Source organism: Hemicordylus capensis, chromosome 4, assembly GCF_027244095.1.
Source record: "Hemicordylus capensis ecotype Gifberg chromosome 4, rHemCap1.1.pri, whole genome shotgun sequence".
Lineage (NCBI taxonomy): Eukaryota > Metazoa > Chordata > Lepidosauria > Squamata > Cordylidae > Hemicordylus > Hemicordylus capensis.
In genome coordinates this window covers 93,562,691-93,590,533 of record NC_069660.1, presented here as the reverse complement: position 1 = coordinate 93,590,533, position 27,843 = coordinate 93,562,691, and the positions used below count along the sequence as shown (strand labels likewise).

The 27,843-nt window shown below is 43.1% G+C and overlaps 1 protein-coding gene across 5 annotated transcripts in view; it reads right to left on the bottom strand.

Moving 5' to 3' along the window:
* The window catches only part of OSBPL9 (oxysterol binding protein like 9), a 139,559-nt gene that overhangs the window by 52,299 nt on the left and 59,417 nt on the right, over window positions 1–27,843 (bottom strand). For 2 of the 5 annotated variants that reach the window (XM_053249963.1, XM_053249965.1), the window contains exons 4-8: window positions 24,277–24,353; window positions 16,357–16,452; window positions 15,521–15,568; window positions 12,610–12,639; window positions 921–971 (exon numbers count right to left, since the gene is read on the bottom strand). In XM_053249963.1, coding sequence (XP_053105938.1) covers window positions 921–971; window positions 12,610–12,639; window positions 15,521–15,568; window positions 16,357–16,452; window positions 24,277–24,353 — 302 coding nt within the window. Of the gene's footprint in view, window positions 1–920; window positions 972–12,609; window positions 12,640–15,520; window positions 15,569–16,356; window positions 16,453–21,108; window positions 21,282–24,276; window positions 24,354–27,843 lie in introns of those variants that run through there. The other 3 variants (XM_053249964.1, XM_053249966.1, XM_053249967.1) reach the window with 2 other exon arrangements.

Sequence of the window (27,843 nt, the reverse complement as noted above, 5' to 3'; positions counted from 1 at the left end):
AATTAGGGTTTTTAAAGTTGGAGAGTAAGTCCACAGTTCAGAGCAAATAAGTACTCAGATATCAAGGATTCAAGCATACCAATATAATCTCTTTCTATGACAACATGTGCCACATTTTTATCAATTCTTTGTCCCAAGAATCACCACTTCAAAGGGAAACTCAACTGGCTCACCCATCCAAACACTAACACAGCAGTACATCAAAAGTCCTAGAAGGCACAAGCATCAATGCAAGATTACTCTTTACCAAGATCACTCCAATTGTGATACAGTTTATGTAGTTAGTATAGAACTCTGTTTCATCCTCAAATTTGGAAATCTTCACAAAATCAACCAAGGAATTGCATGTGAATGATTAAAGCATCTAAAGGAGTTTAAACTGCTCCTTTCAACTAAGGTAATTTTTGAAACTGCATACACACTGCAGAAGGAAACTGGTTCATCTGCATTCTCAGAACTAAGCAAGAAGAATAATGGCAGCAGCATGTTCACTGTATTGGTAGTAACATCATCTGCGATTCTGGCCAACAACACTGTTGCCATGATTGAAGGGCAAGTCTATACACCACCAAAATGAAAACGGTTTAATATGAAGAAGGGCACTGCATCCAAGTATATATACCAATACTGTCAAAGAAGTACACATGACATTTCTCAGAAGTCCTTGAAAGCCTACATGCTCAGGTTACAAAATGTTTTAATTAGAACACCAGATCATGATTTTTTTTAAAAATCAACTATCCACCTGTGGAAAGAAACTGGTGGGAAAGTAAATTCTATCGTGCATATACATATACATTAAATTCTTGGAAACATGGATTGATCAATGCCACCATAATATAGTGTCAAAAATGATTTATTCCAGAGTTTTACATTATACTTTGAACTTGCTATTGTATTCTACCCTCAGAGATACTTACTTTAGCAATCTGCAGCAACACAATGCAATGTTTTATTGATTCGACCATGCCCTACAAAAATTAAAAAAACAAAGACACATTTTAGTATGCCTAAAAATCTCCATGTAATAAAAATTAACAAAATTAAAATACTTTGATAGATTAGCTGTTACATTTGTTGTCCTTTTGGCACTTATTTACCATGGATGCTTTTGAAAACCTCAGTTCATGATCATATCTTTATCACTCAACATCCATACTTAAATGAGTGACCAAGACCGCAATGCAGATCTTTTCAAATATATTGCTGTTTTCCTGTTAGTTGTCAGATTGGGGACAAAACCATCCCATTAGAACCAAGACACACAGGGAAAGGACACCGAACACATTTCAGAACCACCAACCAGAGAGGAGGATCTGCAGTATAAGTTAGGGTTTTTTTCCCTTCTTTTTAAAAAGGGCGTATGATAGCATCCCATAGTCTAAATCGATCATAGTTCTCTCAAAGTTCCTTTTGACTGCTATCTATTGCTTTGCTCTTCTTAACTGCTGTAAGATCTCACACCTGGGCCAATTTTGTCTAATAGGATGGATAAGAACCACACCTTTTGGACTTTTGGCCCTGATAAGAGTGAGCAATGCTGGAGGCACAGCTGCCAATGTGGCTCGCCTGCAGGTGGCTACTGATGCTACCAAAGGGGGCTGGCCTTTGGTGGTGGCCTTTGGGCTGAGTAAGAACTTACTATTGACTCCTAAATGAGAGAGCCCTACTGACACATTATTGTTATCTAACAACAGGTTGGGCCTAGTACAGGTATGTATCTCGGGCTGTCCAGAGATGAGAAGATGGGGGTGGGTAACTCTGGAGCAGCTATTCCAGTAGTGGTGGGGAATTGAAGATATGGTGTTGGTACGCCATTAAAGGGAAATCAGAAAGTTAATAGCAGTTTCTCCTTCCAGCTGGCCTACCAGCTCTTTGACCTTGAGGAGCCATACTAATCATTCACAGAACCTCACCGACTACTTTTAATACGAGGTCTGTCCAATTTGGTGATCATCTATTACTTGATTTTGGTCGAAGGAGCTGACCTGGTATGTATTACGGAGACCTAGTCAAGAGAGGCTAGTGGTCCAGTCTAGTCCCAGCTTCTTCCAGCAGGATACTCTGTGGTGGAGCAGACGAAGGGATGTGGGAAGGGAACTGATGTGGCTGTGATCTACAAGAATATCATTGCACTTACCAGTATCCTTGTCAAGAAATTGGCCTATATTTAGAGTGTGTAGCTAAGCTTAGGATCCAAGGATGGACTGGAACTTCTATCACCTCACTGCCCAATAGAGTCCCTACTTGAGCTGACAGACCTGGTTGCAGAATTGATGCTGGATTTGCCCAGACCGTTGGTGGTGCAGGGCTTCAATTTTCGCTTTTGGATTGAATTGTCAGGAGTGGCTCACGGGTTCAGGGTGGCCATGACAACAATGGGTCTATCCCAAGTAGTCTCTTGAACAACACATGATGCTGGTCACACACTTGATCTGGTCTTTTGCTCTGATCAGGGTGATGTTCCATCAGTGGGAACTCCTGTCATTTCCCCTTTGTCATGGATGGGCTACAATCTGGTTAAGGCAGGACATGCAACCACAACCCACATCTGCAGGGGTGAAGGGCCTATTAGGTTGGTCTGCCTGAAAAGGTTATTGGATCCCAAGAGCCTTGGAAGGGTTTAGAGTTGACTCTGCCGAAGTTCTAGTACAGACTGGGAACAAACTCACTAGAGCAGTAGACAATTTGCTCCTAAGCGTCCTCTCTGACCCACTTCTAAATATACCCCATGGTATTCAGAAGAATGACAGGAGCTACGTGCCCCTACTCCTTGAGTTTGGACTTAGAAAAACAGGTTGCTTATCTGTAACAGGTGATCTGGTAACATTCATAAAAGTGGATTCTGCGCCTGCGTGGAACACTTCAGGTAGAAATAGTTAGCTCCTCGCGGCACCAATCAACCGCCACTGTGTGTGCTTCGTGTCTCTTCATATTGGTGATTTAGAGCCTCACAGCTCAGTTGCTTGTTGACTGCTCCAATGCAGCCGTTCACTGTATCTTGTGTAGATACTATATGTTTTCAGTAGCTGTTGTGGGGACGGATGGGAGGGTTTTATGAATGTTGTTATGAATGTCAAGCAAAACGCGCTTGAGTACACCCCTCCCAAAATGAGCCATTGGCACTTACCATTGGGACCAGGCTGGGGTGGGAGGCCAAGGGATCTTACCTTGCTCCTCTGCGAAGACCCTGCGCAAAAAGCTCTGGAAGGAAGCTGGGATGAGTAGCTCCTCGTTGCCCTCCTCCAGAGCCAGGGAGGCTCCGGTGGTGCAAAGGCACTTGTCTGGCAGAGCTGGAGCTGCGGCCTGGCCGGCCTCAGATGCCTCTCCCCCTGGCGAAGGCTGGGATGTGGAGGCCACAGCTGCGGCCTGGTCATCCCTTGACGGGCTGCTCCCAGCTGGGGCTGCATCTGCTGAAGTGGCTTCAGCAGCACTGTAGCATTCCTTCTCGGCAACAGCAGCCGTCGCCTTCTCTCACCTCTCGGCCCTCGCTGCCTTCTGGGTTCGAGAGTAATGCGCGGGAGTGCTTGCTGCCGCCCACTCGGCCCGGCACTCCGCATGGGCCACAGAGTCCTCGGAGAGGGAGGGAGATACCTCCCACTCGTGCGTGGGGGGACCGTGGCCATGGAGAAGGTGCGCTGGGGCCGCAGCTGAGGAGCGAGCTCAAGAAACAAAATAAAGTAAAATTAAAAAGCCTTTGTTTTCTCTCTCAGTATTTATTTTATTTTATTTTAAGGTACCCGGTCTCCTGAGGGCTCCCTAGCCAGCTGTGGCTGTGGGAGGGAGAAAGGTCAGGGGAAAGCAGGCTCAAGGAGAAGGAAAAGGTGAATCTCGTGGAAAGAAAGAAGAGGCACCTGCTAAAGCTGAAGACAGAGCGAAGATTGGAAGCAGAGGGGGATTGGCCCCTCCCTCCTACCAGCCAAAAGCTTCTGATTGGCCCTGTCTAGAGCAGGAGGTCGGTAAGCAATTCCCAAGCTTCCGGATACAAGCCATACTTCTGAGGGAAAATTTGCTGCCGCTGCAGAGCGGAGGTCCACTGCATAGTATTTCACTGTAAACATCTCTTCTGACACCCACATTGCAGCTATGCATATGTCCTTGACATTTATCCCTGATAAAAGCACTGCTGAGGACACATACACCCTCGTAGAGTGGGCCTTTATGGCTCTAGGAGGTTCCACCCCTTGTATGCCAGGTAGATAGTCTCCACTAGCCAATGCAAGAGTCTTTGTCTAGAGACAGGAGATCCCCCATCCTTTGCTTATAAGTGACAAACAGTCATCTTGATTTCCTTATCACCGATGTTTGCCGCAAATAGGAGAGCCCGTTGAACATCCATGCTCTGCATCGCCTGTTCCAGAGGTGTTTCTGGGTTTCAGGTTAAGGTGGGTAATACAGTATCCTGGTTCATGTGGAAGTCTGAGAAAACCTTAGGTTTGAACTCCGGATCTAACCACATAATGACTTTGTTGTCATGGATTTTAGTGTACAGTTCATCTATGCATAGAGTGGTGCATAGTCTATGCATAGACTCACCCTTTTTGCCGTTGTAACGGCAAGCAGAAATACGGTCTTTAATGTTACCATTTTAAGCTTTGCAGTTGCCATTGGTTCAAATGTTTTTTCTGTCAAGGCAGACAAGACCAAGGCAAGACTTCACCTATTCACCGGTCTGTGTACTGGTGGGTACAGATTTGTTACCCATTTTAGCAGCCTTTTACTGTCAGGGTGGCTGAACACAATCCTCCCATCGCACCCCCTGTGGAAAGAGGAAATGGCAGCCAAATGCACTCTCAATGGAGATGTTTGCTAAGCCTCCTGACTTCAATGTCGTAAGGTATCACAATATGTCCCATATGGAAGCATCCCTGGCTCTATAGTCCACAGCTTTTGCGTGCATTTTGAATCGTTTCCATTTTGCATTATAGTTTTTTCTTGTAGACTTTTTATGATTGAACAGAATGTTGTGCAATCATTTATCCTCCATGCCATAAGTCTTCACATTTTAAGGTTTAGATGTAGCAGGTGGTCCTGTTCTTGTGTTAGAAGTTCCATTATTTGTTTTAGTCATACATGTTCCTCTGCTGACAGTTTGAGTACTTGCTGAAATCATGGCTGCCTTGGCCACCATGGAGTTATAAGTATGCAATGAGTTCTGTCCTGTAAAAGCTTTGCCACTATCTGTCTGAGCAGTGGAAATAAATAGAATATAAACTGCATGGCCACTGGTACTGCAATGTATCACCCTTCGATTGCTCCCCCAGTCTCCATCTTGAGCAATATTGACTGTATTTCGCATTGTCTTCTGTTGCAAATAGGTCTACCTTGGGCTTCCCCCCAAAACTTGAATAGGCCCCTGAGACAAGTTGCATTAAACTCCCATTAGTGTTGAAGGAGAACTTAGGACCTGCTAAAGGCATCTGCAAGGGTATTGTTTATCCCTCTTATGTGTATTGCAACCAGATGAATCTTCTGTGGAATGCACCAGTTCCATATGTGTTAGCTTAAACTGCAGAGAGAGAGAGAGAGAGAGAGAGAGAGAGAGAGAGAGAGAGAGAGAGAGAGAGAGAGACTGCCCACCCCCCTTGTTTGTTCACATATGCTATTGCGGTCGTATTGTTCATCTGAAGTTGAACTGTCTTTCCGAGCTGATGTCTCTGGAATGACTTTATCGCCTGGAAAGCTACAAGCAGCTCCAGGAAGTTTATGTGCAGAGTCTTTTGAGTTGGGGTTCAGAGCCCTTGTGCCTCCAGGCCAGACATAGGAGCCCCCCAGCCCATGAGAAAGGCATTACCAAAACTTCTGGCACTGGAATTTTGAATGTAGTGCCTGCCAGGAGATTTTCCTCTTTCATCCACCATACTAACTCAGTACCATGTCTGGTAGGTGTAGAATTATTTTTTGGCTGTCCACGTTTGGCCGGAAAACTGACAGATACCATTGTTGCAGTTTCCGCATTCTCAGTAATTCCCATGATGGACCGTGGCAGTATAGGAGGCCATCAGGTCCATCAACACCTGAACTGTGTGTGCAACTACTATGTCAGTGCCAATTCCTGTATTCTTTGAAATCGTTCCTCTTGCAGGTATGCTCTCTGCCGATCCATGTCCAGTACGACATCTATGTACAGTAGTCTCTTAGAGGGTGTCAAGTGGGACTTTTCCAGATTGATCGGGATGTCCATTTCCAAAAGTCCCATCACGCATATGAACTGCAAACATAATTCATCTTTTGTTCTTGCTGTTATCAACCGATATATTGTCACTCCCTGTGTGTGTGTAAATGTGCCAGCACTGCTGCCATGCATTTGGTAACAACTCTCAGCGCTGTCCCCAGACCGAAGGGTAGCATGTTGTACTGAAAAATGCTCTTGCCCACAGTGAATCTTAGGTATTTCCTTTATGCCGATGTGAAAATATGTGTCCTTGAGGTCCAGCGAAGCAACCCATTCCTCCCTGCAGGATAGCTTGCAACGTAATCATTCAGAATCTTCTCACATCATCATACAGGTTTAGCCACCTCAGGTCCATTATAGGGCGTATGTCCCCATCCCATTGGGGGATTTGATAGTACCAGGAGTAGAATCACCCATGTCTGCTTGCCCACTGTAGTGGAAAGATCACCTCTTTTCCAAGCAACATTTCTACCTCTTCAATGCCATTGTTGGTGCTGTGTATTTCACTCCTACATACTCCAGCAGTGTTTTTAACTTGATGGAGTAACTGGTCTAGACTATCCGAAGGACCCACCCACAGTGTTCCCTCTAAGGCATGTGCGTATGTGTGCACTCACAAGTTTTTTGATGTCAGCTCAGTAAATTTTAGATCCCGCTCAGGTTGAATCAAGAATGCCCCACTTCCTGTCTATAATTTCATGAAGAAATCAAACATGGCTCAACCTGTGTAAAATGCCCTGAGCCATTTTTGGAAGGGTGGTATAGAAATCAAATAAATAAATAATAATAAATTTGATATCACAGGAAGCATTGGTAAGTACACTGGTTGAGCCCTGTTTGATTTCTTCATGAAATTGTAGACAGGATCGTCCAGCTCACTAACTTTTTGTTTCCACTAGAGACCAAGCACTGCCATTTGAACAATTTCAAGATAAGATTTCATTTCCTCCACCAGGGATATAGAAGCCTTTGTCGGAACATCATCTTTTGGGTCTGAGTTACGACCCATAGATTCCGTGCCTGTGAAGTCAGATTCTTAGTCATCCTCTGAGGATGGCAGTTCTGGAGAACATGCACTTGACATCCCTGAAGAAGTTGAGTAGGAGCAGGAACCCCTATTGGTTTGTGAGCCCATAGCAGTCTTTGATGTCATTTGAGACAACGTTCATCTACCGCCCCCCTCCGTACACACTGATCTCTTTGCGTCATGTTATGCACACGTCTGTGTCAACACTGAAGTCTGTCTAGGTGACTTCGGAGCCAACACCTGGACAGCTATCTGCATGCCTGCGTCCTGATTCAGATGGAACACTCTTATAACCTGTGGCTTAGCCGGTCCAGGAATAGAAGTTTGCACAGCAGCATCCTGATACAACACCTTCAGGGGTGCCATTTGAGTTGCAATCTGTACCGTATCCTGAATCACTATCCTTGGCAGCATCATTTGAATCACGGTTTGAACCCAAGTTGCAGTAACAACCCTGGGGGAGGGGGGTAATTTCAGCCTGTACTAGTTCCATTCACATCCTACACGCTTTCCACTTTTAAACTCCACATACTCGTCAGGACAAACTGGGGTGAAATTTGTAGACATGTCACCCCATCCTCCCACAGGCAAAAGGCCTGCCAGCAACACCCATGTCTGAAAGGGAATCATAGAAGGTGTCTTTGATACATCTCCTAAATCATCCTCCTCAACGTCAAGACCTTGGTTCAAGAAACCTTGGAACGCTGATGCCAAAGGAGTGCTCTCCCCCGATTCCAACATTGTAGGGATATTCTGGGCTGTTTCAGGATCAAAAACAGCCTTGGTATTATCATTGGCGTTGAACACTACAGGTGATGCTGCTCCTGCCTTGACACTGACATAGACATCGGGGTCCTCTGATTCGATGGGGATTGCCGTGGCATAGGTGCCAGTGACAGAGACAATGCCTGATGTCAAGGCGTAGAATCAGACAAAATAGGAGCCCTTTCTGGCTTGGGCATCGACTTCGAAGGCAACCAGTTTACCAGGCATTATAATGGTGATGGATTCTCCAGGTATTGTATGCCGGATGGAGAAGGGGTCGTATTGCTGGGTGGCGACAGATGACCTTCTTTTTGATGACTCTTCTCCCTATGTTTTTTAGGAGTGGGGAGCCAGACTTATCCTCTCGCGTTCCTTTCCTCCTGGAGATGAGACAAACAACTCTCAGGCACCCACGGTACCTGAAATGGCAAACCTTTTGATGTCAATGGCCCAGGCATCAGGGATTTAGACTGCATTTGCACTGCAGTCTCCAATGATTATTTCGATACTATGACCATGGATTCTGGAGACTTAGAAACTCTCCCTGGAGCTAGAGCTTCCTCCAGCAAAGCCTCTCTGAAACGCACAGGTCTATTTTTAAGAGACTGTCTAGAGAATGAACTGCAAACGCATCAACATTATGCCCTTCTCCCAGACACAGGAGACAACTGTCATGGTTATCCATTTTGGGTGAGTTTCCCCCTACAATGCATGCACCACTTAAAGGTGTTTTTTCTCTAGGCTTGGGGCTCAGTAAAGGATATCCCAAATATTGTCAAGCCAAAGAGTCCGTGGTCATACACTTTCCAAACACTTTGCTGAGGTAACATCGTCCGATATAACAGAGAATAATCCATCCAGTCTGAGTTCAAACACAATAAGTACTATGTTACATTATCTAAAGAGCAGTCCATAAACCAAGTCCAATCCAAGTCAAGTCCAATTACCCAACAATAATACACTTTCTGAGGAGCCTAGATCACCAAATAACTGAGCGCACTGGCCAACTGAGAAAGAAATTGAGCTGTGAGGTGCCAAACCGCCAACATGAGCAGGTGTGAAGCACACACAGCAGTAGTTGATCAGCGCCGTGAAGATCTAACTATTTCTACCCAAAGTGTTCTGCGCAGGCACAGAACCCACTTTTATGGATGTTACCAGATCATGACCCAGATCCATCAGTTACTCACTGTGAAGTCTTTAATGGCTTTATGTATAAAGTATCTTGTGTTCAGGCCAAAATGGATTCCATGTTTATTGCAGAGTCTACTATGGAAGTGTCTAGCAAGGACTCTTATGGGATCAGGTTAGATCACTTTCAGTTTCTGACTCCTCAGGATGTGGACAAGCTGCTTCAGACTATATATCATACTACCTGTTATCTTGACCCTTACTCAGCTTATTTCATCTGGCAATTGTACTATCAGAGAGGGTCTCACAAATATAAAATTCTTTTCTAAGGATGGAAAGGATGCTTCCTTATCTTAAAGAGACTATCATTAGACTTTACTTGAAGAAACTTGCATTAGATTCCTCAGAGGTAGCCCATTATAGACCCATCTCCAGTCTTCCATGATTGGGCAAGGTGACTGAGCAGGTGGTGGTCTCTCAGCTTCAGGCATTCTTGGAAGCAACAGATTATCTTGACCCACTTCAAATTAGCTTTTGAACAGATATGGGATTGAGATGGCATTTATCAGCCTGAAGGATGATCTCCCAATTAGGTATTGGCAGAGGGAGTGTGACTCTGTTGATTGTTTTGCATTGCTTGGCAGCTTTTGATACCATCAACCATGCTATCCTTCTGGGTCATAACAGCAGCTCCGCTGGATCATTCCCAAGGCCTACCTAGTCCAGCATCCTATTTCACAGAGTGGACCACCAGATGCTTCTGGGAAACCCACAGGCAAAAGAGGTGAGGGTGTGCTCTCTCTCTTGCTGTTGCTCCCAGGCAAGTGGTATTAAGAGGCATTATGCCTCTGAAGCTGGAGGTGATCTACAGATACCAGACTAGTAGCCATTGATAGACCTGTCCTCCTTGAATTTATCTAAGCCCCTTTAAAAGGCATCCAAGCTAGTGGCCATCACTACATCCCATGGCAGAGAATTCCGTAATTAATTATGCACTATGTGAAAAAGTACTTCCTTTTGTCAGTCCTAAATTTCCCAGCCTTCAGTTTCATGGGATGGTCCCAAGTTCTAGTGTTGTGAGAGAGGGAGAAAAATGTTTCTCTATCCACTCAACTCCATGCATAATTTTATACACCTATCATGTCTCCCCATAGTCACCTCTTTTCCAGTCACCAGAGGGAGCTGGGATTGAGTGGCATTGTTTTATGGTGATTCCGTTCCTACCTCTCTGGTAGATTCCAGACTGTTGCTCTGCAAACTGAGAGTTAATGTATGGAGTTCCACTAGACTCCATACTGCTCTAAAATCTACATGAAACCACTGGGAGAGATCATCAGGAGGTGCAGGGTGTTATCAATCTGCTGATAACACCTAAATCAATTTCTCCAAATCAGCCTCAACAGGAAATGGCATAACTTCTCTGAATGCCTGCCTGGAAGCAGAAATGGGCTGGATGAGAGATAAACTAAAGTTGAATTCAAGACAGACAGGAGGTACTGATTGTGGGGGATCAGGACTCGAGAGTTGGTTTAGATCTGCCTGTTCTGTCTGGAGTTACACTCTCCCAGAAAAAAAACCAGTGCTTCTAGATCCAAAATTCCCTCTGGTTTCTACAACTGAGGCAGTGGCCAGGAGCTCCTTTTATTAGCTTCAGCCGATATGTCAGCCATGCCCATTTCTGGATGTAAATGACTTGGAACAGTGGCACATAAATTGGTAACCTCCAGGCTTGACTACTGTAATGCATTCTATGTGGGGTTGCCTTTGTAACATAGTTTGGAAACTACAATTGGTGCAGAATGCAGCAGCCAGACTGGTCTCTGGAACAACCCAAAGAGACTATAACACACCAATTTTAAGACAACTGCACTGGCTACCAAGATGTTTGAGCTAAGTACAAAGAGCTAGTTATGGCTTGGGTCCAGGGTATTTAAGAGAGTGCCTCCTTTGTCATGAACCCTGCCACCTAGTAAGATTATCTGAGGAGGTCCAATTACAGTTGCCACTGGCTCATTTGGTGGCAACTCCGGACTAGGCCTTCTCAAATCAAATCAAATCTCTTTATTTTGGTCAGCGACCAGCATGAGATTAAAACAAATGTAGAAGAGAAAACAATCAAACTTCTACTACAAACAATAAAACCAAATAAATTTTAAAAAGTCCTCCTCACCATAGATCAAGGTACTGATAATACTACTAAAAATACATAATTAAAAGTAAAGGAGGCAGCAGTATTTCATACTTATGAGACTATTACACACAAATCAAAACTCAACCAGTTGCCTTCTCAACTCCTAAATCTGAGAGGGGTTAAACAATTCAGGAGCTTGGGAAAATTCTATTGTTAGATTTACTGATGACATACAGGTGATACCAATACCTGCGTGTCCACCTGCAGTTAGCCACATTATAGTTACAAAAGTTGTTCTGGCCTTAAATCCATCACCTATTTTCCCATTATTAAGCTCTTACGTAAACGGAGGGCTGCACTACAAAATTTAGCTACCTGTCTGGTGGTGCAGGAAGTACTTCCTTCCAACAGCCTGCCAATCATCTGAGGAGAATCAAGACCTGGGAATTTAGCTATCAAAGGGTAAATGAGATCCCGATGCAGGTCTCTATAGAACAAACCAGGCCTTCTCTGTGGCTGCCCCAGTACTCTGGAATGCACTTCCTGTCAAAATAAGAGCTTCTCCATCTCTGATTGCTTTTTAAAAGATCCTCAAGATGCACCTGTTTTCTCAGGCTTTTAGTCAAAATTATTTTTAAACTGTTTTATTGCTTTTATTCTGTTTTTAAGTTTGTTGTACTTTAAATTACATCCAGGGCTCAGGAAATCCATTAGTCTACTTGTCTGTGACAAGAGAGAAATCTTGATGAGTAAGGTACCAACTGAGCTCGATGAGTAAAAGGCTTTTGTCTGGCTGGTGAACAGAGCCAACATTTCTTGACCCCTGTGTACACCACCTAGGGATACACATCAGGTGGTAAATAAATAAATAAATGAGGTTGTACGAATTACTGTGAAAATGAAGATTTTATCAAATATGTAACATAATTGCAAGGAAGGCCTCGGTCTGCATTTCCACTCACCTTCCCTAGAAGTCTGTAAGAAATGCAGGGATCATGGATCATGTAAGTGAAAGGATATGCCTTACCCTTGCTGTTGCAATTCATTTTATTCTCTCTTTCCCCATTTAGATAGCATAAGAAGCACCATGGGGTCTGCATTTGACAGGCCACTTGGGGTTTGGTGTCAGGCAAGTATGATCCTTCACCATCCCATTCCAAGTGGCTTATCAGTAAAACCAAGTTGCTAACCCACAATTTAACAGAGATCAACACAATACTTTAAATACTTCGGGTAGCATCCAGACTAGTTAATGGACAACTAGCATCAAAGAAATCACTGGGACAAGTTCTTCAAAATTCAGACCCCATCAACTGCAATGGCACTTAGTTCTAACTAACTGAGCCTGGATACTGCCCATAGTGATTGACACACACTTACACTGGTTGTTTCTTTGAGGTTTTCAATCTTCTGAAAGAACAGAAAAAGTAGTTTAATACTGACTTGCTAAAATCCAGATTCATTCTTGTTGTCTGCTGTTTATCTAGAATATTAACACATTCCAATAAGCTAAATATATGAAGCTGCATAACACAGGTGGACCAGTGTTCCGTCTAGCCCAGAACCATCTATTCCAACTGACAGCAGTTTTACAATGTTTCAGGATAGATTCTTTCAACTGGACATGCCAGGGGCCTTGTGCAGGCAAAGCCTGTGCTCTTCCCACCAAGATACAGCAGACCTCTTCAATCATCTGATTATACTGGTAACTATTGTTAGTTTTCAATTGAGTACCCAGCACTTAACTTTTTGGGGGAAAGGGCGGTTCTCCAGTGGCACTAGCAGTAAACCTTCTGCACAATGTACACTTTGCCAACTGTGTGGCTATGGTAGTTCTTTTTTTGGCATGCTGCACTGTTAAACCACACCTTTACCATCTAAAGCCAATTAGTTTTGGCTTACAGTCACAATCCCACCCTAGAGGTAAATAATCTAAAAAGGGAACTTGAGACAGAGCTATCTTTAGCTACACAAGGGTGCTAAGGGTGTTGAATTATAGCATGTTTATCGTGAATTTCTAATTCTTTATACTGTGTTAATACAAATCAAAACAAGATCCTCTGCATCTTAGGGATAGTTCAGAGATTACATTCCTTTACTTGTGCATAAAATTATGCAGACAAAACACGGATTGAATCATCATCATATTGGAAAGATCATCATTAATATTTATAACCCACTTTTCAACAAAACAAGTTCTCAGAGGTTATATTGACAAAGAGAAAGTGTGGTCCCCTGTCCCAAAAGGTCTCACATTCCAAAAACAAAGAAAAAATAGACACCCGCAAGCCACTGGAAGAATGCTACAGTCAGACTGGGGAAAAGGCTATTATTATTCTCCGGCAAAACAAAAGAGTCACCACTTTTAAAAGGTGTCTCTTTGCCCAGTTGGCAGGGGTTATATCAGATGCAAGACTGACTCACAGAATCTGTGATAATCCCAAAGCAAGTTTGTAATCCCTTTCCATCAAACTGGTCCAAGATGATGAATACTCAAATCCGCACTTTTTCCACCTATGTTGTTCTTGTATCTTTGAACTGATCCAGACTATCAGCAACATATATAACGAAAAAAGCCAGAATACAATGTATTGTGCAGAAGTGGTAATAAGGAAGCCCAGAAAGTTTGAAACTCTTGCTTTTCAGTCCCTAACAAATTACTTACAAGGTGGTCTTCAAACCTCCACAGACATTTAATGTGGACAGTACACAAAACTGTACAGAAGGGTTTTTTCAATTGTTTCCCATCCTATGGTGCAAGACCCATCTGCTTTTCAAAATGCAACACAGAAAATTTCTAATAAAACTTTCCATGAAGACTTAATCGTTAAAATGTGATGCCATGCATTGCAGCAGTGTTCTTTCAAAGTAGGTTTCTAGAGGAAGCAGCTGCAGATCTTCCTCATTGTTTTGGCTTAGTGGGGTTTTCAAAAGAAAAACCACTCTGATGCATAAACACCAGGAAGTGTATGATGTTAAAATATTGTTAATGATGTAGATTTCTAAAAAAACACTTCAGAGTAAGAATAATCTTGCTTTCTTTGTTTCTTCCTGTGTGTAAGTAGAATGTCTAATATTGCATGCCATAACAAATCAGGAAGAAAACTGATCACACCTTACAACACTAATCTGCCATTACAACAAATTAAGACTAGTGAGCAAACAAGTGCAAGGTCACATCCATTTGGCAAGATTGTATAACGATCACACAGAGCCAGTTTCCTATCTAAAATATAATCAGCATATTACTCTGCCCTGGACACATGAACTGCTTATTTAGGCCAATATTTTAGACAGGCAGACAGCTACATGGCTAATTAGTTTAGCATAAAGTTCAACAGTGCTGCAAGCTGTTACTGAGAAATAATTCTCTTTCTCTCTCTCTCTGCAAGTAAATCAAGCCAATGTGATTCTGAATTGAAAAGGGTATTTATTAACACCACCAGTTTTTGGCATATAATTTTGTTTGACAGTACCCGACAGCTATATCCTAGCTATTTAATCTTCACTTTATCTTATCTGTATCATCTGCTGCAACCTCAATGGGGAAACATCCAAAGGGATTTTAGGTGGAGGGCAGGAGCCCGACTATGGAAGAAATATGCTTAGAAAGGAGGATGGATTCATTACGTTTGAAAGGCTGTGCTAATGGTACAGCAAGAGTAGTTGGTGACAAGAGGATAGAGTACATTTCTCAATTTTCAGTTTTAAAGACAAGAGCTTTTTAAAGCTTTTCTACTACTCTCCAAGTTTGATGTATTGTCTGTTTTGAGCTATACTTCAGTATAATGTAGCAACAGACTAGTTAACAGTTACTGCTAAAAATATTTTTCATTCCAGAAACACAAAGAATTCAGCATCTATAAACGAACATTGAACAACATCCAGACTAATACTTCTGTGAATGGAAATGTTCTGGTTGTGCCAAGGGTGAGGAAAGGTGATTTTCACTCCCCACCTCCATTTCCCTTTCTAATCCCTGTGCCTCTTGAAAATCTGCTCTTGGAGGCTGGGAGACTTTCGGGGCAGATTTTTGAGGGGCACAGGCGGCAGCAGAGGGAAGGAAGGGGTGAAAATTGGCCCTCCTTCCCTGCATGAGGAAAATCTTCTGTTTTCTGAAGTATTTAACTGGACCCTACCCACTGAATGCAAGACTGATCATAAGGCAGTTTTGAAAGGTGTTATTAGTAACATGTATCAAAGACTGTTGAGGATACGCCTTGTCCAGTTATAATGAACTGCAACAGTAAATCTTAGGGGGGAAAGTGAATATATTAGAAATTATACTTGCTTTTCTCTGCTCATCATCTTTGCAGTTCTGAAGCTTTTCATCGAAGAGCTGGAAAAAAAACAGTAGCATACCACTAGTGGAGCTTTTAAAATACAAAACAGACAAATCCATTAAACATTTTCTCAGGTTCCTCACAACCACAAGATGAAGGCAATGCCTGCATAGGATTTTTGTGCCTCCTCGTCCCACACAGCCCCACATGCTCCCAGAAAAGCCTTTCCTGAGAACCCTCAAATGGGATGAGGCATAGGGAAGTTGCACGTGGAGGAAGAAATTGCTAAAAAGTGGGCAGGCATACTTTGCACAAGCACAGCTTCACTCTTGTGCATCTGCCCAATTTTGGACAATTTCCCCATTCCCCTACACACTCCATTCCAACCTGCTTGAGAATCCCCTGATCCTCAGTGAAGGTTTTTCCAGGAGTGCCAGGCGATGGGAAGTTGCCTTCTGTGAGGTTCTTTGACAGAAGCCTGAGTCTGAAGATCAAATGGCACAATTCTACCAGAAATAAACATTTTCATTAATAAGAGCACTGCAATTTGAATTTTATACCTCCAAGGCATTGAGCAGGATCTAGACTAAGTCCCACTGAAGTTAAAGGGGTTAGTCATGACTAGCTTGCTTTATTGATTTTAAATGATGTGTAGTCATGACTAACTACGTGCTGTTACAAGTCCAATGTAGCTATTTAACCGAAGACAAGACTCAAGGCAAAACCCTCCAGAAGTACCAGTAGTGTTCGTGTTTCACAGCGTATGTCTACAAAAAGACCTTCACAAATATTTTCAGTAGACATCTGTAATTAAAGCCAGTGTTCAGTAGTTGGTTTAACATACCTTCAATTGATCTATTAAAATCTGTAGATAAGCATCAGCTTCTGTAAGTTTTTTATCAAAATCTTGGACACTTGGAACAAACCCAGAATCCACACCCTATATAACACAAAATAAAATATACAATATTCAGTTGTGTGTAATTCTGTGAATGGAACATAATTCATTTATTCACCAACTGTAACAACTAGCAGATACATCAATGGCCAAAAATTCAAGAATAAAAAACTTATCTATATCTGCAAGAACTCAAACAGACTGCCTACAAAAGCGAACACAGTGGATTATTAACACACATTGCAAGGACTGAGCCTCTCTAGCACCACTCTAAAGTTTTAATACTAGGTGCTTGCAAGGGTAACTATGTTGCTACATGAATTAAAAGAATTACCGGGGGCAGCATCCAATAAAGGTACATGGCAACTTTGATGGAAGAGTGACAAAGAACTCATGTCATGAATTCTCAAATAGAGGAGTCAGCAACGATGCAACAAACATTGCCCTTAAATCTGCATTGGATTGTGACGAGAGATTAGCATCAAGGACACCCCTACCCTCAAGAGTCCTGAGATGCTACAAGTTTGTAATGTGCCCATTTAGAAATGGGCCAAGTGGCTGCTCTCCAAAGTCTTTCCTGAGTCACCCATGCCCAGGACACTCCAGCAAACTGGAATAAATAAAATGTCATGAAGTAAAGGTTCCCCCTAGGGTTCAACGCTGGGCTGAATACTGTCAGCTGACTCCTGGGTCAATTAAAATTTTCAGCTCCAAATGAGCCCAGCCGTCTGAGCAATTCAAGAGAAATAATACAGATCCCTCACCCTGCCTTCAACCTTCTGCTTGCCATTCTCACCCAATATTTGACCCTGGCACATCCTCCCTCACCTACCCAAATTGGACTGTTCCACTGTGGTTCATCCTGGTGTTTGGCCAAGGCATGACAAAGTTTGTTCAACTTGTTATCAAAGCCAGTTGAAGCCTATCGGAAAGGACTCGTTACTGTGAAAGCTGAATTGCCAGAAGTTTGACCAGCTATTCCTTTTGAGTTTGGGGGGAAATCTGTTCATACTATTATTGTACCTCAGTACATGTATACAAGAGCAGACAAAACTGGGGCAAAATTTGTAAATACAGCCAAGCATACCCTAACCCTTATCTGTGCATGCTGTTTATTCACCAAGCCACAATAACTGGAGCTTTCAGAAATGCCATCTGCTGTGCCCTGACAAATGAATGCTGGAAGAAATGGGCCATGTTCAAAACACACACCTTGTGATTTACAAAGAATATCTTCATGCTTTTGTTTTTACAGAAATTAAAAGGTCTGATTTACATATATTCAATTTAAACACCATTTTATTTATCTTTGTTTATTTATCTTCCATTTTATTTATCTTTGTTCAAAATGAATACAAGGTTAAGAACTTGTTGTCCAACTAGGAAACAAAACTTTTAGCAAAATGCAACACAGCATATGCAGTTCTATAGGTAAATGTTTCTGTACACTTTGGAGCAGGAGGGGAAAGCACTGGGCTTGCTGACTTAGCCAAGGTACTCCATGCACCATGAGAATGGCCAAGCCATTCCCACCCCCTGCAATCTTGGATTGGGGAGTGGGCAAAGATTAGGAACATAGGAAGCTGCCACATACAGAGTCAGACCATAGGTCCATCTCGCTCAGTATTGTCTACACAGACTGGCAGCGGCTTCTCCAAGGTTGCAGGCAAGAATCTCTCTTAGCCCTATCTTGGAGAAACCAGGGAAGGAACTTGGAGCCTAGATGCTCTTCCCAGAGCGGCTCCATACCCTAAAGGGAATATCTTACAGCGCTCACACTTCTAGTCTCTCTTTCATATGCAACCAGGGCAGATCCTGCTTAGCTTATGGGGACAAGTCATGCTTGCTACCACAAGACCAGCTCTCTTACCAATTTGATTGATTTGATTGCCACACAAATCACCACTCACTTCTCTAGTTTCAGATGTGGCAAGCTGGACTCTTTCACCATCATACAGTCACAGAGCAGTATCAGAATGAGAAGGGTTGCAGTCAAATCTGCAGGCCTGGGGATGACAACTATTCCTACTGAAGCTAGCACAGTATCCCTACAAGTGACTGTTGCTGGTGACTCCCTTGTTTTTAAGATTATGTCCCTTTGGGACAGGGAACCATTGTCTCATTCCTATATAACTGCTTTGAGAACTTTTTGATTGTAAAGTGATAAATACGTTAAATAAAATTAAATTTTCAGCCAATTTTTACATTCCATTCATTTGTGAGTGAGTTGGCTTAAATTTCTCCTATTGAAATCAATAGGTCTTAAAAGTTTTCAAATGGTGGTTGGATTGTGCCAAAACCTTGTGTTTTTTTAAAAAATGTAATCATTGTGTGCAGCAATTTTATTTTTAACACCAAAACACTCTGGAGATTGGTTTTAGTACATCAGCTTTCACAAGAAAGCAATCTCAACTAATGTGGTTCTGCAGAAAAGAACCTTACAAACTCACTCACCAGAACATAGGATTCAGTTGCTGGGACATACTAATAGGACACAGAAGGCCACAGAAGAGTTCCGATTCCTTCCAAAGAGAGACAGACAATATACTGAATGCTCAAAAAGGGCCACAGAAAACAGATAGTGCTGGTTCCTCAATATGTCAATATGTTATACCCTCCCATGAAATGGACATTAGGATACACAATGGTCCTTATACAGGGAGTACCCTTCGCACTGTAGAACTCTGGCCACTGAAATTAATATGGATCAGTTATCCTAATGGTCTTTAGTACATATTAGTACCTTAAATGGCGCAGCGGGGAAATGCTTGACTAACAAGCAGAAGGTTGCTGGTTCGAATCCCCACTGGTATGTTTCCCAGGCTATAGGAAACACCTATATCAGGCAGCAGCAATACAGGAAGATAGTGAAAGGCATAATCTCATACTGCACGGGAGATGGCAATGGTAAACCCCTCCTATATTATACCAAAAGAAAACCACAAGGTTCTGAGGGTGCCAGGAGTCAAAATCGACTTGGCAGCACACTTTACCTTTACCTTAGTACATATCACAGCTACAATCACCCCAAAGAACTACAGGATTATCCCCCTTGGATAAGGTTGTCCATGGTTATATCTGGACCTTATCAGTAGTGATAACTGGAGGAGTTCAGCTCCCATGTCCTTTCAGGCAGGGGAATTATTGTGCAGCGGGATCACAAATCTACAGATGAAACTCAGAAAATTAGAATATCGTGCAAAAGTCCATTAATTTCAGTAATGCAAATTAAAAGGTGAAACTGATATATGAGACAGATGCATTACATGCAAAGCGAGATAAGTCAAGCCTTAATTTGTTATAATTGTGATGATCATGGCGTACAGCTCATGAAAACCCCAAATCCACAATCTCAGAAAATTAGAACATTACATGGAACCAAGAAGACAAGGATTGAAGAATAGAACAATATCGGACCTCTGAAAAGAATAAGCATGCATATGTATTCAGTACTTGGTTTGGGCCCCTTTTGCAGCAATTACTGCCTCAATGCGGCGTGGCATGGATGCTATCAGCCTGTGGCACTGATGAGGTATTATGGAAGACCAGGATGCTTCATTAGCGGCCTTCAGCAATTCTGCATTGTTTGGTCTCATGTCTCTCATCCTTCTCTTGGCAATGCCCCATAGATTCTCTATGGGCTCAGGTCAGGCGAGTCTGCTGGCCAATCAAGCACAGTTTGTATACTTTTCAGAGGTCCGATATTGTTCTATTCTTCAATCCTTGTCTTCTTGGTTCCATGTAATATTCTAATTTTCTGAGATTGTGGATTTGGGGTTTTCATGAGCTGTACGCCATGATCATCACAGTTATAACAAATTAAGGCTTGACTTATCTCGCTTTGCATGTAATGCGTCTGTCTCATATATCAGTTTCGCCTTTTAATTTGCATTACTGAAATTAATGGACTTTTGCACGATATTCTAATTTTCCGAGTTTCACCTGTATATGGCAAGCTGAGAGCAAACAATGGATTGCAATTATGTGCAATGTAGCCCAACACATATATATTTACTCAGAAGAAACCCTAGTTCTCTAAGACATGCTTTCTAATAAAGTGTTTTAACATTTGAAAGGAAGCAAAACTCCAGGAGTTCTTCTCCCTCCCCAACGGAAACACAGGTTGCGACTTCTAAGTCCCACACTCTAACAAACTGCCTTGCATTTGAATGGAGGCATAACTTTTTGATCATCGTCTAAATATAAATATTCCAACAATCTACTGTTTACAACAGTTATCCCTCTCGCGATGGAGATGCTTAAACGGGCAAACGGCCGCTTTAAACACACGCAAATCAATGGTAATAAACTAACCCAGAACTACCAGGGACAGACAGTGGAGACTGAAAGATCAAAATCAGGCACAGCCTAAAGCTCTAGCATTTTGCACATATTCGACCCGCTCTTCCTTCTAGCCCTCAATTCTAGACTTGTCACAAAGGAACTAGAATCTACGTCCCGTTTAGGAATTCTCTCCAACAGCTCTTCTCCCGTCATCACAAACACAGGTTGTGGCTCCCCACACCCACACTTCGACAGCAGGGCGGTAGTTCCGCAGAATGGCCGTTCCCCCCACAACGCGTAATAGGCAGCCATGGAACTCAGGCATCCAGGCGGGCCTCCACAGAGCAGGCCGGCGATGCTGACGGCGCCCCCTCTTGCCAGTCGCGACGCGACCCCAGATCTAGCCCTACTCACGCTAGCCATGCTTCCCCCCCTCCCGGTCACGCTGCCGGGCGGGGTCTGCTTTAGGATGAGCCCCCTGCCCGCAGGGACGCCGCTTCGCAGCCGGCCGCTCACTCAGCGCTCGTCTCAACACCAAGGTGGCTGCCGATTGGCTACGGGTCAGGTGCCTCCCCCGCCAACCCTTCCCCCACCCCCAGCAGTGATTGGGATGAAAGTAACGGCGGGGGCGGGGGGGGAGCCAGACGGCTCAGGGCACAAAATAGCTACGCTTCTTCGCCGCGCAGTTATACTCTTTGTCCCGGGAGCTCCCACAGCGGAAGAACCTTTTCACGCGGCCTCCAGTGGATGTGGCCGAGATATCACAGCGGGGGAGGAGCAGCACACTAAAGGCCGCCCCCTTTAGCGATGACGGCTTCTCATAACAGCGGCTACACCGGCATATCACTCACGCCTTTGACCGCCCCAATGATTTGCTCAGAATTTTGCGTACAATGCCACAGCTGACTCAAGCTCATTCAGAGATTTCGCCCACCTCGGTCTCTAAAGGCCTTCAGCAACTTCCCTGTAATTGGCTACAACGTTCATCCCTTCCCCGTTAGATTGCTTTAATCATCGGCCCAAATTTGCCCGACCCTCTCTACAAGCTTTTCCGTTGTTAGCGTGTATATAGTACTATATATAGTACTGCCAATGCACCCACACCATACCGTATCTGGTACCAAGGTGCAATTTTCAACAGAATACAGAGTTACTTCACAAGATATTTTTCACTTCAAACTTTATTACGTTCAAGGCCCATTTACACACAGAGAGAATCTTTATTTACTAAGCAATGGCAAAGTGGAAACGCTGCTATTCCTGTTCAGTACTAATGTCTTCAGTAAAAATTATAAAATTACATACTAACAACAGGCACCAAAGAAGGAATATGCTATTTTAGTTAGAACATTCACAGCTCTTTGTGCAAAATGGAAGAAAGCTTTCACCAAAAGGAGTAAGATATTTCTTGACAATTTGGTGATATTTGTACAAACCATAAAGAGAGCCAAGAACTAGATAAACAGGACTGCCTATTTCAGAAAATTTGTTTACAGAATTTGCTTATACCCTAACAGCAAAATGGTATTGGGGCAGGGTAAGGGCCTGACTTCCAAGGTGCCTGAGTACCATGTGAAGGCAGATACCTTCTATCTATAGACTTATTTATCTAAGACAGGCCATCTATATCTATCTATCTATATCTTTCTTCTTTATACTTATTTCTCTAAGACAGGGCATGCGTGGATGAATGGGGAAGCATTGCAGAAGCCGGATGGATGGCGAGGAGCTGGCGGCGGACAGCAGAGCCGCGCTGTACCCGGCGGCGGGGGGGGGGAGCGCTGCTGGGCTGGCGGAGAAGGAAAGGCGAGAGCAAGCGAGCGGCCGAGCGGCATCGCTGAGAGGAGCCTGGGTGGGCAGGCGGTGGAGCCACGCCACGCCCGGCAGGGAAGGAAAGTGCTGCTGGCGGGCGGGCGGGCAAGGTGAGAGGAGGCGGGCAGCAGGAGGGGAAGGAAAGCGCAGCGACAAACTAGCGGCGCAGATGCTATGTGCCTGGTCTGCTAGTTTACACTAAATTAGATGTCTCCCCGAAGTAACACCAATATTCGTTATTAGTCGATTAATGTATGCATGCACCTATTCCCCAGGATAGGGCTGAGAATCCCTGCTCTCACACATTTTCCAGTTGTAGATGCATATAAGCCTGAGTTTCTCCACAAAACATTGAGAAGCATACAAATTTAAGCCAAACACATGCCACTGGACAGAGGCCACTTGACTTGCTCACGAGGAATCTTTCAATCAGATTTTCTGATTTTCTAATTTCATTAAACGTTTCTGGTAATCACAGACTGACAATGAAAGTAAGTTACCAGCAGTCAAAATGCAACACTTTCTAGTTTAACAAGCTATGTTAAGTTACTTAACTTTACAATCAATAAAAGAATAAGTATAAACTTGGAACAGAGACTGATATGAACTATATCTGACACAATAACTATATCTGACACGAGTGTGTGTATATATACACACACACGCATGCAGATATGATTAGAGGCAAAATCAGGCTACCCCAAAATGAGGTAGGGGCTTACACATACTTTGGGGACTCCTAGGAATATAGAAGAAAATAGGTTTATCTAGTACCATCACCTTCCTCTCCCCTTCCTTTCTTTTCCTTGTCTATTTACACTGCAAGCCTTCAGGCAGAATCTTGTCATATGTCTGTAAAGTGCCTTTATTATTTTTATTGGTACAAACTACTCCTTTTGTGAGCATTAGAAGCTGCAAAGATGAAACATTGTTACATATCCAACTTGTATATACTCAAGTAACTGAATGCTTCTCAGATTGGAAGCAAAATGGGGCCATTCAAAAACAACATACTGGTTTGGTTTCTATGCACTTGGGACTCGTAGGTAAGCCGAAGTAAATGCTTGCAAACCAGAGAGAGAGAAACAAACCTAAATGGTTGAGCTTCCAGGGTGAGAGAAACTTTGCAGGATATATACAGGTAAGAAAAATGTATTCATTGTCTAGAATGGAGAAATCCTGCCTTTTTAACTATGATTTATTTTGGGAGAAAGCATGTTATTGCTGTGCAATCACCACTACTCTAAAAAACAAACAAACCCAAGAAAACCAGAATTTTAAATCTGGGCATTCCTCATTCCTACCCCAGGGGAGAAAAAACAGATCTAAAGAAACCAGAGGTGTGGCAGGCTCTGCAGGGCTAATAGCAGTTGATACAAAATGTTCAGGTGTCCACTGGAAAAAGCAGAGAATATCAAGGGCGGAGGGGAAGTTGGCCTGCTAACCACATTGTAAAAATCCTGGAAAGGGAAGATTGGGTTGTGAGTTATATGCCATGTGGTGATATTCGCCACTCCCCTCTCCTTGGACTATTCAGGGGTGTTTCAAGAAGAACAAACCAGCACTCCATCCTGAACACATTACAGGAATGCTCCTGTTCCTGGCTCTCTTGCAGAGGCTGGGCCTGGGGATGTACTGCATTGTTTTGTTTGCAAGTCTCACTTGATGTATATAGTACATTCTAAATGAATGCACAATCCTTTTGACTTGGGCTCATCTTAGACAGGTATTCCAATAACTGGAATGATATCAGACTGCAAATGAACTCACCTGAAGCTGAAGAGTATGCCGAAGTATGGTTTCCTCTAAAGCATGAATCCATTTCTCTCTCTCATCAGCATCTCGAGCTAGAAAAGTATGAAAAATAAATACTTGTGGCCTTGAGGATAAATAGCAAAATTAAACTAGTTCCAGAAAGATAGCCATAAGAAAGTTAGGAGACTGAAATCCATATATGCAAGCTACATGGCAACAGTACAAATATTCCAGAACATTAATTGAATTGCAAGACTTCTTAAGTTCCTTGCCAGAATATGCCAAAGAACTGTTTGTCAACTTGTGCTTGTAGCCATCTTTTGTGCCAACTCTGGAATGAAGCTGCCTCAGTGTTGAGATCATCCACTGAGGCCCTTCTCTAAGTTCTCCCATCTTCTGAATGGGGACAAGTCACAGGTGGCAATCGGGGGGGGGGGATGCTTTCTCCAGGGCACCTTGTCAGGCATCAGCCCCCGGGGGGTGGGGGGGGGAGAGAGACCCCCAAGTGAAGACCTTTTTATTTGCCAAAGTTGTTTAGTGTCACTTTATTGGTCTTTTCATTCTGGAATTGTTTGTATTTTTACTTGACCACACTGCTGCTGCTTTTAAATATCCATTGTCTTTTGTGTGCTATGTTTCATGCTAGAAGTAGTTTAACTAATACAACAAAATATTTTTTTAAAGAAATAAAGCGGGCATATTGTGGTAGAAAACACAAACCAATTCGAGATTCCTTTATAAAACAAGATTGACAGCTAACACTGCTTCTACAATCCCACTGGTTCAGTCCCAGTCCTCAGATTCTGAACAGCAGAGAAGTGCAATCGTCTCCACATAACTCCGATGTTCCACATATCATCAAACTACTCTACTTCCATTTTAAGTATCGAAAGAACTTCCCATACACAAAAAATAAGTTCCTGGGTTTCATATGTTACTCTCTAGTATGAGCAAGACATGGAACCCAGGATCAAGTCACACGGATTATGGAGCAGGGCTAGGCAGGTAAGGGCAAAATTGGACGAGAACAGGGTGGAATTTGGGACACAGCCAAATGTATGTAGGGTTGAAATCCCAAACTGCTGCCATGAGTCCAATAATAAATGCACCCTACTTCCCAAGCCCATTGCAATTATGGCATCTTGTTACTCTGAATATGATAGTTTTCAATGACAGTTGAGCATTTCTTCACCATTTATTGAAAGTTTAAGTACTTCTTTCCCCCCATTTCTAAGCAAACAGAAGGGCGGGGGAAATCCAGTGCTTTATGGATCATTAGACCCCTAAACACAATCAAAAAGTTATAGCTAAATGTCTCAAAACACAAGAGCCACTGATAGACCAAGGCAATAAATGGTAGAGTTTATTTTGCCCCTCATCAAGTAAAGCACAATGTTAAAAGAGCCACTGAGTACATTGGGTCGCCAGAGGAAGAAGCCCAGCAGAAAAAGAAGGAAAAAAAGATGCAGACACATTGTTCTCTTGGCCTCCCTCCAGCCTACCCACCCAAGGTAAAAAGTACATAGCTGTCTTGTTTCCATGAATAAAATTGAGCCACATTCTGCCTTGCAACTTTGCCAAGACTTTGACAATATCACTGATGTGGACCAGGAAGGAACTTGGTCCACTCCTAGTTAGCTATTCACACCTCCATGGCAAAGCTGTGTTTACACATTTCAAGAACTCTGGAACTAGAGTGTTACATCATTCACAGCTATAATAATATTTTTGTAGCTTAAGAACTATCACATTTATTATAGTCTAATCTTGCGGGCTACTATTAACCTCATCAGATGCATGAAGCAATTTCTACGTTAGTGGGTTCGTACAAACATCGGTATAGAGGGTGAGAGAAATGTGTTGTACATACAGTTTGGTCAAAAGACCAGAGGCAGTAAACTGGAAAGATGCAAATATTTACAGCTCATATTTACCACAGGAATTAGATCAAATGAAGCTCTTTGAAACTGCTAGCAAAACACATATTTGGATTTGTTCTAATATGCTCAGCCCTTTAGCCACTACATGTATGGAATATTACACAGGTTGTCTATTATGATATCACATATATGTCACAGCCTAGTAGTAGCTAAGTGACAGTTCTATTTATGAAGAGCACTGAGAAGCAATGTGACAAAGTCACTCATATTGGCCAATGCAGGGATAGATAAGACATGGGCAGAACTGACTTGCAAAGGCAAGGGAAGTGTCAGTATCACTATCTCTCTGAGATTGTTAGGAACCAACAGCCTAATCAGGCTGAACTATTACAGCAGATGCAAAACTTAAAGTGCATTCTTCCTTCTGTGTGGAAGGAATGATGAGGAAGCCATGTTATGACATTACATCACACATTTTGTATCAGAAGATTTTACAGGGAGACCGAGTAGCTGCAGATTCAGTTTTTGGTTATAGAGAAAAAACAAGTGGGGGGAGGGGGCGGAGCAAGAAGAGAAGAGTAGGACAGCTCATAGGAACATAGGAACACAGGAAACTGCCATATACTGAGTCAGTCTAGCTCAGTATTGTCTTCACAGACTGGCAGTAGCTTCTCCAAGGTTGCAGGCAGGAATCTCTCTCAGCCCTATCTTGGAGAAGCCAGGGAGGGCACTTGAAACCTTCTGCTCTTCCCAGAGCGGCTTCATCCCCTGAGGGGAATATCTTGCAGTGCTCACACATCAAGTCTCCCATTCAGATGCAACCAGGGCAGACCCTGCTTAGCTATGGGAACAAGTCATGCTTGCTACCACAAGACCAGCTCTCCTCTGTATATTTGTATCCATAACAAAGCCAAAGTATGTATCACATACATGACCTCATTTACCACTGTCTTCATTTCCCATCCCTCTTTCTGTAGCTCTCCTATATTAAAATTATAGATTGTAAGCTCTTCAGGGCAGGGACTCATTCTATAGTACTGGCCAACAGCACCCTGTTAGTTAAATGCAATGCTGCAGGTGTCCCAGATGAACAGCCAAATGCTTATGCCTGCCCACAACCTTCATGTATCACTGTACTGTTCTTACAGCCTGTTCTGCCAACTACTGTCGCTAAGTGGTCAAGATATTCATTTAGAGTGGGAGATCTAGGTCCCACCTCCTTGAGAAATAGTCTGGCAGTTAACAGCAAGATGTTTGATGTCACCTAGGTCAAATATCTGCTCTATCACAAAATTCACTGGGTTGCCTTGGAAGCTCGTGTCGCATAATGGTTGAGAGAATAAGCTATGAGCTACCAAGTTCCCAGATCAAATCTAATCTCGGCTATAAACTCACTTGTGGTCTTAAGCCAGCCACTGAAAGAGAAGCAGAAGCAGCATGGAAACAACCCCACCCCCGCCATATCATCTGCATGTCAAATCAATATGATGATGTGTTCTAAGGGTCAAACTACACATTATGTTAAGCTGTTAGAGACAGAATTAACACTGGAAGTTCCTTTTAGTTTCTATTATTAAGAGCAGCCATGAGAGGAATGGTTCTAGCTTGGGATCACAGCATAGGGAATGTTCTCCTCCTGCTGCCTGCTATTTCTCTGCTGAAGGTCAACCCTTCAAGTGATTATTTGCTGCAAATAGCCACT